General features: G+C 45.5%; 1 protein-coding gene across 3 annotated transcripts in view; it reads right to left on the bottom strand.

Annotated features, from left to right (window-relative positions):
• The window catches only part of UBN2 (ubinuclein 2), a 47,330-nt gene extending 34,690 nt beyond the window's left edge, over positions 1 to 12,640 (bottom strand). For 2 of the 3 annotated variants that reach the window (XM_072128861.1, XM_072128862.1), the window contains exons 1-2: positions 11,993 to 12,639; positions 3,798 to 3,890 (exon numbers count right to left, since the gene is read on the bottom strand). In XM_072128861.1, coding sequence (XP_071984962.1) covers positions 3,798 to 3,890; positions 11,993 to 12,400 — 501 coding nt within the window. In that variant the 5' untranslated portion in view covers positions 12,401 to 12,639. Of the gene's footprint in view, positions 1 to 3,797; positions 3,891 to 11,992 lie in introns of all 3 variants that reach the window. The other variant, XM_072128863.1, reaches the window with a different exon arrangement.
• Positions 12,641 to 12,875: the final 235 nt, after the last annotated feature.

Raw genomic sequence — 12,875 nt, 5'->3', positions numbered from 1 at the left:
ACTTCAAGTAACAGCAGTTCAGCAAGTTCGTTACCTAGTGTGTGGGCCTAATGGAACCCGATAGTCCACACCTCGTCTGCACTTGATGTTAAAATGGGTTCCCAGACAAAAGACTTGACCTCAGAGGCGTCTGATTATATCAGGAGCAGACACACCTCTGTCCACTCCCAGGAGGGGTCATGGGTTCCTCCTACCTGGTATCCCGTTTTAACCGGTTCAGGACCGGGTACTTTCCTGTTTTTTCATTTCCATTTTTCCCCTTCAAAAATCTATAACTTTTTTATTTTTACACAAAAAGAGCTGTGTGACGGCTTGTTTGCTGCGGAACAAATTGCACTTCATAATGGTGGCATTGAATATTCCCTGCCGTGTACTGGGAAGCGGGAAAAAAAAAAATTCCAAATGCAGTGAAAATGGTGTAAAAACGCATTTGTTCCGTTTTCTTGTGGGCTTGGATTTTACGGCTTTCACTTCAAGCCCCAAATGACATGTCTACTTTAATCTTTGGGTCAATACGATTACGCAGATAGTTGCGAGCAACGCTACTAAACAACATATTCTCTTAATTCTGAGACTAATAAACGCTAAGTTTTATCATGTGTTAATAATATATTTTTTGTCCGGATATGGGTATCTTTGTCTGCCAATAGCAGTATTGTATTCTTTCAAGTAAAAATCCCTGCCGCGACATTTGGTCCATCTCTTTATAATAACATTTTTGACTTTGGACGCAATTTTCTGTTACTGGGTTAAACGCAGCTGATAGCACATTGTAATGAATTGGTTAAAACGAAATAGCCTCGGGTCTTTGGAATACCCGAGGCTACCATGGCGACGGATCGCCGCTCCCCGATGACGTCACGGGATGCGAAGATCCTCAGAAAGATGGTGGTGCCCTTGCGCCGCCATGTTTTTGATGCCACCGGCGATCAGCAAGAAAACACCAGCACCGATCGTGGGTGTTACCAGTAAGCCTTTGCTGCAATATGGAGCAAAGACTTACCGGCTATGGAGAGGGCTCAGCCCGTGAGCCCTCTCCATGCACCAGGACCCGACCGTGAATACACGGCGGGCGGTCGTGAACCTATTAAAGTAGGGTCCGGGCAAATTCCTGGTTTTCATTGATACCAAACCTGACCCATTTGCTATGCTCCTACTCAGAGATATTTATATCTCTGGACCCAAGGGTGCTAGAGCCTGAATCGGCATATCGAAATGATACTACGGGAGCACTGGATTGAAAAATGTATTTGCCCTTGGGCTGAGATAGACCATAACTATCCCTAATAAACCGATTGGTCCTATGAGTTTTAGAGCTGTTTGCCTCCTGTTTGAAAATTGGAAGGAAAATCATCTCAAGTCTTCAGAGACTATGAGGCTTTGAAGCTCGGCACCGTGCCTTGCTAGCTCCATTAGGCTAATTAAGCAAAGGCTGGGAGAAAGTGGGGAATTTGTTCCCGTGTGAAGATAATTTCTCATAAATGTAGCCATGTTGTCCCTTAGAAACGAGATAGCTTCCTCTGATACGACCACCTCACATTTTGGCAGCAGTGGCCAGACATGCGTTATTGAGCCCTGCCTGACCACCTGGTTTCAGCTATCATTACCGCAGGACGTCTGTGGGACCTGCATTCTCCCGGACATTCCATACACAAAAACAATTTGTGTCTTTGAGCAAACCCTCCAGCAGCGGTGGACGTATCCAAGGACAGTCTAGTTTCTAAGGGACCATTTAACAACAACAGGTAAATTTTTTTTAAATTACATTAAGAAATGTATATATATGGGAGATTAATAAACTTAAATGTGAATGCCAAGACAAGAAAACCCCTTTAAGTAGTAGAATGTGTCCTAGTCGGAATTTTCACAAATCACTGACTACAGTTCATAAGAATCCATGAATAACGGATGATGGGTAGATGCAGGTTGACCGAGATGTTGATGCCCGTTTTTCACAAGAATCTGAATCCTGAATCTGGAGCCCTCTGCACTATATACAGGCAAACTGCACTTTGTGTTCTTAGCAAATGTGCCCCATTGTGCCAAAAGGAGGTGAAAACACATGAGCATCCTGACAAAATATATAATTTCTATATCAAGGCAGTTAACCTGTTGAATGCCCCAGTCCACCACGGCACCTAACTTACCATTCCATGGGCTCTGCCATCTTGGATGGCCGATTGCTAATGCCAGCAGATGGCAGGGTATTGGAGATCAGCAGTAACATTGCTATATACTGAAATACAGTAGTATTGCAGTATATAGTATTAGCAATCAGACCATGCGTGGTTAAAGTACCCTGGATGGTGTGAAATATTGAAATAATTTATTTTTTATAACTTAATTAATAATTAAAAGGAAAAGTTTAAATCACCCCCTTTTCCCTAGATCACACATAAAAATAAACAGTAAAAATCATAAACATGATGGGTATCGCCGCACCCCAAAATGCCAGTTCTATAAAAATATTTTTAAAATGATTCCCGGCTATGAACACCTTAACGGAAAATAGTGCCCAAATGTCCAAATTGCCACTCCCCCCCCACCCCATTTTTCCATCCATGAATATTTGAATAAAGATGATCAGTCATAAAGGTACCGAATTTATATGAATTAATACATGTGTTTCTCTCCACACTTCCCACATACAAATCTCCACATACAGAGCTGAATAAAGGCCTGTTTTGTGTGTAAGAAATTGCAGTTCCTAGTGACCATATTAAATATTCCATCCGGTGTACTGGGAAACTGGAAAAAAAAAAAAAAAGTGTGCCATTTTCTTTTAGGCCCCGTTTTCATGGCTTACACTGTGTGCTCCAAATGACAATTCCTCTTTAGTCTCTCGGTCAGTAAGATCACAGAAATACCAAATACATGACAAATGCGTATATTTTTAACCCCTTAACGCGAAGGCCCTTTTTCTGTTTTTGCGTTTCCATTTTTCACTCCCCACCTTCAAAAGTCTAACTTTTTTTATTTTTCCACGTAAAGAGCTGTGCTTGTTTTCTGCATAACAAATTGCACTTCATAGTGACAGTATTTAATATTCCATGCCCTGTACTGGGAAGCGGGAAAAAAATGCAGTGAATATGGTGAAAAACCACTTTTGTGGGCTTGGATTTTACGGCTTTTACTATGCAACCCAAATGACAATATGGACAATTTGGATACAATATGGCAGCGCCGACGAACCAGTTGGTGTTTGCTGCAATATGCTGCAGCCCATGAGCCCTCTCCATACACCTGCAGATGACATGTGATATACTGTTATGTCACATGTCAGTAAGGGATTAAAACTGTTCCCTCACTCCAAAAAAAAAAGGAAAAATATTATGTAAATATGTACAACTAAACCATATATCTTAATTTAAATACATTAAAATTAAAAGACCCCCTTATAATACTCTACAATTGTTTTTCTTCTATGCACTATACAAGCTCCCCTTGCTTTCTTATGAAAGGGTATATGGAATTAAACTCTGGTAAGGTAATGATCCACCACATCCATATATCGTATTTTTCGGACTATAAATATATATGAACTGTACTTACAGCTGCCTTGAACTGTGCACAGGTCTGCCACCTGCTGGTTATTCATCATTATAATCAGGTGCGCCTTATAAACCGGTGCGCTTTATATATGAACCTAGACGTTTTAGCAGGCATTTATTGATAGTGCACCTTATAATCCGAAAAATACGGTACTGTACTTTTCCCCAAACTGCTTGCACAAGATAATAAAGCAATTACATCAATATGAATTCTCCCAAATGTGCAACATGGAAGAATCTACTTACATATTTTGCTTCAAACTTCTTGGCCATTCTTTCTACTTCAAGCCTTTCACGTTCTTCATCATTAAATGGATCATTAGTTGGTGGAATTTTTGCCTAGAATGTAAATTATAGAAGAAAGGATTATTAGGGGATCATGAGCTACTGATTTACAACAAAACTTCCATGTAGAGTTTTCTCTTTATTAGATAAAGGAATAACATTAACTGAAATAAAAACTGTGATACCAAGCAGCAGCTCTAGAAGAAACCGTATGCCAATTACCTATATGTATAGCATTTTAGTCTGCAACTGGAGCCTTATTGATACAAAAGTGATACCTGCAGTGTAACAGAACCAAATCATATGTTATATTAGCCAATATATCTCAAAGATCACGCCAAAGGTGAAGTCAGAGACCATGCATACTTTACAAGAGACCTTCTGATTGTGAAGAGCCAGCAAAAACATCCAGCATGCACATGTGCCCAGCACAGAGACCAGCATTGCCAACAACCCAGTGTTAAATACACTGTAATATGGTTCATTAAGTCACCAACAGATCAATACAGATGAAAGCTTAAAGAGGACCTTTCACCACCTCACACATGTGGAGCTTAGTATGCCATTCTATAGGGGCAGCTACACAGTTTCAGGGGCACTAAGAAATTTCTTTGTAGCCCCCACGATTACAGAGATATCAGTCCTGGTATCTGGCCATTGTAATCTGTGTTTGAGAGAAGATTAGCCCAACACACGCCTCCAGCTCCTTTATGACCACACTGTCCAATCAGTGTGTGATCTCTCTATGCTCATCTAGATGCTGTGTATTGGTTAAAATTCTAATATTCTGCTATTCCATGTAGAAATAAACACCATGCATGTAAACGCCATGCATGCCGCATATAAACTCAATGCAATCACCAAAAAAAAAAAAAAAACCGCAAATGCTACATTGATGTAAACGCAGATGCCAAGTAAATATAAACAGTAAATATCAAAATGGAATGTAAACCGAAATGTGCCGCGGACACCAAGTAAAAGCAAATGCTATGTATACACCATATGAATGTAAATGCAATGCAAGCGCTACGTAAACGCGACGTAAATATGATTGCACAAATGTAATACAAATACATCAAATTTATGTTTACATTGCTTTTGCAGTCACCTTACATTTGGCTTCTACATTCACATCACGTTTACATCATGTTGTCAATTGCATTTACATTAATTTTGCAGAATATTAGCGGAGCGTGTGCCTCCAGCTGATTGGACAGTATGAGAGAAGATTAGAATAAGACACCTCCAGCTCCAGACCCTCCTCTCTGGCCAAACACAAATTATAATGGTCAGACACCATTTTACGATACAAGAAAATTCAAAGTTCCCCTGAATCTGTGTAGCAGCCCCTACAGAATGGCATGTTCATATCCACATGTGTGAGCTGCTGAAGGGTCCTCTTTGAAGAGGATCTATCAGGGTGATTTGCAACACTCAACCACGCACAGGTCCTTCCTAATTGTGCAAGTGCAACCGCTGTATATACAAAGCCTAAACAGTGAAGCCGGGGTGTAAACGTGTTTTTTGCACACATCGGGACTTGCGGGTGGTTTAGTGTCCCAAATCCCCCTGACAAGTCCTCTAAGTAAGTCTGGACCGGCGCTGTCCTCCTTACGGTCCGAGGTTTCAGCAGTTCGGTTTTCGCTGCGGTCCGCCTCAGCCAGCTACTGGGGCGCCCCGCACATAGACCAATACGGCTTCTGGGGCAAGGCAGGTGCGCCCAATCACGGCGCAGCTGGGCGGGGCTTTGTGGTTTAAAGAGGCGGAAGTTACCTCTGTCTGGCGCGCTCACCATGCCAGCCTGCAGATAAGAGGTCACCTAGTCCACCACTGTGACCGGTGACCCGCAGTCAAGTCTAGGACATTTGCTTACAGCTCTGTCCACAATCTACCTACTAGCCCTTGGTGCAAGTAAATTTGGACCACGTCCGGTGCACATACAGTCGGACCATCTTCCAGCACCAAGTCTTCTTAAAGTCCCTCTGAAGAGTATAACGAAACGCGTCAGGGACGCTTCATCCTTTTTTGGTGCTCGTAGGGGGTATGTCCCGGTACCTGTAGGGTCAGCTGTGGACTGCCCTTGTCAGGGCGGGAGTTGTGTGGGTCCACTAGGGTGAGCTCTTCCTCCTCCTTGAGGCACCCCCACCTCCTACCCGTGGATGCAACTTACGTCCGAACCACGGTAAGACTATTGTTGTCATTGACTAATGTCTTCACTGGACGGTGCACTTTTTGTATTTATTTGAGTTCGTATCTTCTGCATATGGTGTCCCATCTAGATGACAGGGTAGGTGACACTTCTTTTTTGACATTTTTTATATGATATTATTAAAGGTTATATTTTAATGTTTACATACTCACCTCCTGAGCTTATTCATATTTCTATAATTTTTGTGAGTATATTTGGCTTATCTTTTGGTTATATGTGACCACACTATGGCTGGTTTTTTATCGGCAGGGATCGATAGACAAGCATGGCTATCTGAGGCTAAAGACGTTTTTTCGGAGAAGGATTTAGTTCAAAAGAAATACACCCCATCTTTCCAGTCCGCTTTCAAAGACCTCACTAGACTTTACAAGGACCACTGCACATCGTGGTGGGAGGTCCAGAGTCTGGAAAATTATCTTAAGAATGGTATTGTCCCCCGTGGTCTAAGGATCACATTGACTCCGGGTAGTCGTCTTAAGAGCACCACCCTTAGTACGAAGTGGGAAAAAGAAGCAACCGCCAGTTCCCTCAGGTTTATGGGCATCCTCCTTGAGGAGGAGAAAACTAACTTAGATAAACTTGATAAGGCACTCCAGGAACAAATAGATTTAGTTAAGAATTTTGCAACTGAACCCGAGTTCTCAATTAAGGAAACATCCCTGAAAAACACTGTTGATAAATATCAATACTTTCTCAAAGAGAGGAAACACAGGCAATTTGTTAGGGATCTACAGGATTTCAAAGAGAACAAGGTATACACAGTACTGAATTCACGCCCACAATCAAGAATTACAGACACTGAAGTCTCTTCCACAGAGGCGGAAATTTCTGATAGTGAAGGCCCTCATAAAGAGAGAAAAGGGAGGAACACAAAAAGGGGCGGTCCAAGGGGCAATAGGGGCAGAGGTATTGTCCCCCGTTTTTTAGAGAACCCGTATCCCCTAAGGAACCGAAATTTAGCACCCAATCCAACAGCTCCCCCCAAATAATCAATCTCTCGAAGAGAGCACTCAATAACGGGGAAATGGCAGTTTTATCTAAAGGCCTATCATTTGTTCCCTCTTCAGATTTTGATGCATTCACATGGACGAAAGACGTGCATTTATTTGCACGTAAATTGCAGTGGCAAAAATTTTTTAATAAAATAAATGAGAAATCGGGTAGAGAATTGGGAATACCTCCCGATATGGTGGCGGACGTTAGACTTCTGGCCAGTCTGGAGCATTCTGAACCCAAAACAGAGGGCCAGGGTCCTTTCACTTCTTTAAAAAATAGAAGCTCTAAAATGCCCCCACAGGGCGACCTCTCGTGTGTGGACGTGTTTGTGGAACTGGTGTGTTCAGATCTCAGACAGGTCCAGCCCCCTTCTTGCAGACATAACTGCACCAAGGAGGAGATTGATGCACTTTGCACACTCGAGAAGGACAGTACCCTTACTATAAAACCTTCGGATAAAGGGGGTAATATCGTGATAATGGATGCGAAGGACTATGCACAGATGTGCAAAAGTTTACTGAATGACCCAACGGGTTACGAGGTACTCGGCTCTAATCCTGGGCCGAGGTACCAAGTAGAACTACGGGCCATACTGGGAATTGCCAGACGGAATAAACTTATTAGTGATGACGAATACGAATTTATGGATATAAAAAAACCGGTGACGCCGACTTTTTATTGCCTCCCGAAAATACATAAGGGGACAACACCCCTAAAGGGTAGGCCCATTGTATCCGGTGTAAATTCGATATGTCAAAATGTGGGTGTGTACATCGACACCATCCTCCGTCCATTTGTGCATTCCTTGCCATCGTATCTTAGGGACACAGCTGATCTCCTACGACACATCGAGGGTCTGATTACTGAACCTAACACACTCCTTTGTAGCATTGACGTTGAGGCTTTGTATTCCTCCATCCCCCATACAAAGGGACTGGATGCGGTAAGTTTTTTTCTCTCTACCAGGGGTACCCAGTATCAAGCACATAATGGACTGATTCTTGATCTTCTCACGTTTACCCTCAACAGCAACTCCTTCCTCTTTGATGGCCATATTTACCACCAGCTCAGGGGTACCGCTATGGGGAGCCCTTGCGCTCCCTCATATGCCAATTTACTCCTGGGCTGGTGGGAGGCCACAGTGGTCTTTGGCGACACTCCACCGATAGGGATTGAACAGGTCGATCTATTTTTGCGATATATCGACGACATATTCGTCCTGTGGAAGGGTGAGGCATCTGACTTTGAACGTTTCGTAGAGTCCCTTAATCATAATCACATTGGGCTCCGCTTCACGTCAGAGAGTCACACCAGTACCCTCCCTTTCCTGGATGTACTCATCACACGCTCCCAGGACGGTATGTTACACTCCTCTATATATCGCAAACCGACCTCAACTAACTCACTGCTGAGATGGGAGAGTCACCATCCGTACCCACTCCGCAAAGGTATTCCCAAGGGCCAATACCTGCGAGTCCGCAGAAATTGTAGCTCCCTTAATGACTTCCATACACAAGCACGGGACCTACGGACCCGGTTTCGTGAAAGAGGCTACCCGGATGAGGTTCTGAGAGAGGCGTATCAAAGCAGCCTCAGGACCAACCGTACTGAACTCTTACAGGGTACTCCGAAACGAACCAGGATGGAAGCGGACACTAAACTTCGTATGGTTGCCACCTTTGATAACGGCTCAAGGGAGGCTCGAGCCATCCTGGAGAAGCATTGGCCCATTTTGCTGATGGACCATGATCTAAAGACCCTAGTAGGGCCGACACCGTCCATCACATTTCGGAAGACACGCTCCATCAAGGACAGGGTGGTTAAGAGCCATTTTGTTCCTCCTAAATCCCAAGGTACTTGGTTGGATAGACGTCCGCTTGGGAGCTTTAAATGTGGGGGCTGTGTCGCTTGCCCATATATCCAAACGGGTAAAACATTCACCAGCAACGTCACAGGTAAAACCTATAAAATCCGGGACTTCATTAATTGTAGGTGTTCCGGGGTCATCTATAAGGTTACCTGTGACTGTGGTTTGGAGTATGTAGGCAAAACGTTTAGGGAGTTTAGAAGAAGAGTAGGGGAACACCTGGGAGACATCCAACATGGACGCGACAAACCTTTGTCTAATCATGTCACACTGCACCACAATGGGGACGCCTCCGTGGTACGATTCATGGGTATTGAACTTGTCCCCCCGCCTCTCAGAGGGGGTAACTGGGACAGAACTATCCTCCAGAAGGAAGCGAGGTGGATATTTACGTTGAACACTGTGTACCCCTTGGGCCTAAATGAGTTATTGTCATCTACGCCGTTTTTGTAATGTCTCTTGCTACATATATACTGGGGTAGAGGGGTTACTATACTTCAGGCCACTGAGCTTGTATCCACCCCATACCGTCATTGTCCCCACTCTTATGTTTATACGTCTATATAACATAGACGGTGTATACACCTTTCATAAGTACACTCTTGTCTTTACCGGATAATTTTTTGATTTTTAGTACTGTGATTTCGGTGCCGAGAAACGGCACCTTTCTCCTCTCTCCCATGTCTGTCGGTCCCCCATGATTGAATCACCACAGTACAAGTGGTAATTACGCCCACAGGAGATGGGCGTCACATGTTGCCTCGGCAACGGTTTACTCTAACCCGCCCCCCCCTCTTTACTCTGCGCATGCGCACTGTAACCTTGTCTGGACCGGCGCTGTCCTCCTTACGGTCCGAGGTTTCAGCAGTTCGGTTTTCGCTGCGGTCCGCCTCAGCCAGCTACTGGGGCGCCCCGCACATAGACCAATACGGCTTCTGGGGCAAGGCAGGTGCGCCCAATCACGGCGCAGCTGGGCGGGGCTTTGTGGTTTAAAGAGGCGGAAGTTACCTCTGTCTGGCGCGCTCACCATGCCAGCCTGCAGATAAGAGGTCACCTAGTCCACCACTGTGACCGGTGACCCGCAGTCAAGTCTAGGACATTTGCTTACAGCTCTGTCCACAATCTACCTACTAGCCCTTGGTGCAAGTAAATTTGGACCACGTCCGGTGCACATACAGTCGGACCATCTTCCAGCACCAAGTCTTCTTAAAGTCCCTCTGAAGAGTATAACGAAACGCGTCAGGGACGCTTCATCCTTTTTTGGTGCTCGTAGGGGGTATGTCCCGGTACCTGTAGGGTCAGCTGTGGACTGCCCTTGTCAGGGCGGGAGTTGTGTGGGTCCACTAGGGTGAGCTCTTCCTCCTCCTTGAGGCACCCCCACCTCCTACCCGTGGATGCAACTTACGTCCGAACCACGGTAAGACTATTGTTGTCATTGACTAATGTCTTCACTGGACGGTGCACTTTTTGTATTTATTTGAGTTCGTATCTTCTGCATATGGTGTCCCATCTAGATGACAGGGTAGGTGACACTTCTTTTTTGACATTTTTTATATGATATTATTAAAGGTTATATTTTAATGTTTACATACTCACCTCCTGAGCTTATTCATATTTCTATAATTTTTGTGAGTATATTTGGCTTATCTTTAAGTCCTCTAAGTAAGCCAAATATCCCTCTATAATACCAGTTCGCCCTTTCAGGTGAACATGTGCTAGCAGCTGGAGAGGAGCTCCATAGAGAAGAGCAACATGGCAAAATATAGGACATATCCTACATTATATCTCTCTGTGCACGGTCACGGTGTGGTACAACGTGTTCTCACCGCACCGTGACCGGGCGCCATCGGCATCAATGGGGACCGATATGCGTCTGTCACACTACAGCCAGGTGAATGCCCCCTTATTAATACACAAGGGCTAAACTCCATATATATCTGATACCTGGTGCGTGCAGAATCAAGCCGCGGTATACTGACAAGTTATTAAAAGAATGGCACATGGACTAGGAGTAAGGGTCGCAGACGGGTATAAGATAGGAACATATAGGACACCTGATCACTAGTCCACACAAACGTAAAAGACACCCTAACAATCTTGACAACTAAATGCTTACGTCACTTGGGGAATGGACTGGAGGCGGCGTCTATGGAATATTTCACTACAACCTACTAGATCCAACGCAACTTGTATAGACAGCTATAACATTTGATGACCAAAATGTAATGTTAGATCAGCCAAACAACAGGTGTAACTGTAGACCTAACAGTCCTTCAGGTTCATTATGTTCTCTGATTATGACCTAATACACCTCTACCAGTTTGTTTCCAAGCAGATAAACATCCCGCAGATCATGTTTCTTTTCATGAAGTTATCATCCAGAAAAATTAACTTTGAAATAAGATGTAACTTGGTTGTATACAGTCATGGAGGCGGAGAACTCTGTGCTGAAGACAAGCCTCTTACCGCCTCAGATCTTCCCTTCAGCTTTCCAAAAGTGCACAATGTAAATCACATCAGAGGGTATTCTGAGGGGGGGGGGGCATAGAGATGAGCGGGTCTCATGTTTGCGTTCAGTCTCAGCGACCTGGACACATTGCTTGATTGGTGGACAAACATCCAATCCAACAAATTGACACTGGTAGTCATGTCTGATTGGCTAGAGGGACAACCCAGGCCAATCACAGTCGTGTCCAGATGCTAGCGGCGTCCATTTGTCGGATTGGCTGTCCGGCCTCCATTTCAGCAATATGTTCGGGTCGCGTGGGCCACACGCCAATCATCAAGTCCACTTAGCTACAGTGGAGGGGGATCATGATTTGCCGAAGGCGCTAAACTAAAACACCTCCTAGGATTTATAGCACCAAATTTACATTACACTGGGTCATGGGCATCTAGAAAGTGTTCATCTACCTGAGGACAGACTAGCAGTGGTTTATTGCTGACAGATTCACTCTAACCTCATTCATATAACCTTGCAGCTTAGATCGGATACAAGTTTCATTGAAAGATAAACGTGCAGGAGACTTGTGTGAGAGCAGAGCTGCACATGACAGGCCCTGTACAGGGAGCTCATCCTCTCACCTCGTCCTTGGCCCCGCTCCCCGCTTTCTTCTCATTCTGCATCAGCAGGCGGTAGCTGAACTCCGCGCAGCTCTCCTCCGTGGGGTCGGTCAGTGTCAGCTGCAGCCGGATGGTGCTGCGGGCGCTCGGCTTCTCGTCCTCCGCTTTGCTGTTGGCCTTGGCAGGGCACGGTCCGGCCTCCTTGACCGTAGTGGAAGAAGTGGCTGCTTCTCGCTGCGGCCGCTGAAGGGAGGTCTGCGATGGCGGCCTCTGCTGCATCCCGGGGATCGGAGGTCGTACTACCTGGGAGCGCTGCACTGCCGGAGGAGCGGGAGGATTCCGCTGCTGCTCCGCCATCAGGCTTCCTGCAGTCTCGCGTGGCTTCACGGGTGACAGACTAACAAACGGCACCCTGCGCGGCTCCGCCATTCCGGACTACACGGGCAACACCGGGCACAGCGCTCTGCTGCCGGCTTATACTTCACGTCGCTTGTGCTCGAACTCAAGCCCGTGTAGTCGGAGCGCGGGGTGACGGCAGAACTCCTATGTACGGCTAGCCGCCACCAGCTCCATTACATTAACTGTCCCGTCTCTCGCCGCCATCTTGGACCCCATATAAATAATAACAGGGCCACTTTCCAGCGAGCATGCGCTGAGAGGTCGCCGAGTATGGGCGTGAAGAGGACGTCATCACGTAGCTCATTCTCCTCGTTTTGCATTTGTTTGGACGTGGTGACGCAGGATTACACTGCCCCCTGACTACGGGAGCGCGTGCGGTGTCATGACAACGGGGACGCCGTGTTCACTGCTTCAGCGATGCTGAGATGTTAGGGAGACGTTTGGCGACTGCTGCTCCTAGAGATGTGTCATGTCCGGGGGTCTCACCCTTGTCACAAGAGCTAAC

This window comes from Engystomops pustulosus, chromosome 10 (genome assembly GCF_040894005.1).
Source record: "Engystomops pustulosus chromosome 10, aEngPut4.maternal, whole genome shotgun sequence".
In the NCBI taxonomy this organism is placed as follows: Eukaryota; Metazoa; Chordata; class Amphibia; order Anura; family Leptodactylidae; genus Engystomops; species Engystomops pustulosus.
Note: the sequence above shows the minus strand (reverse complement) of the source record. Positions and strands in the feature narration are given on the sequence as shown.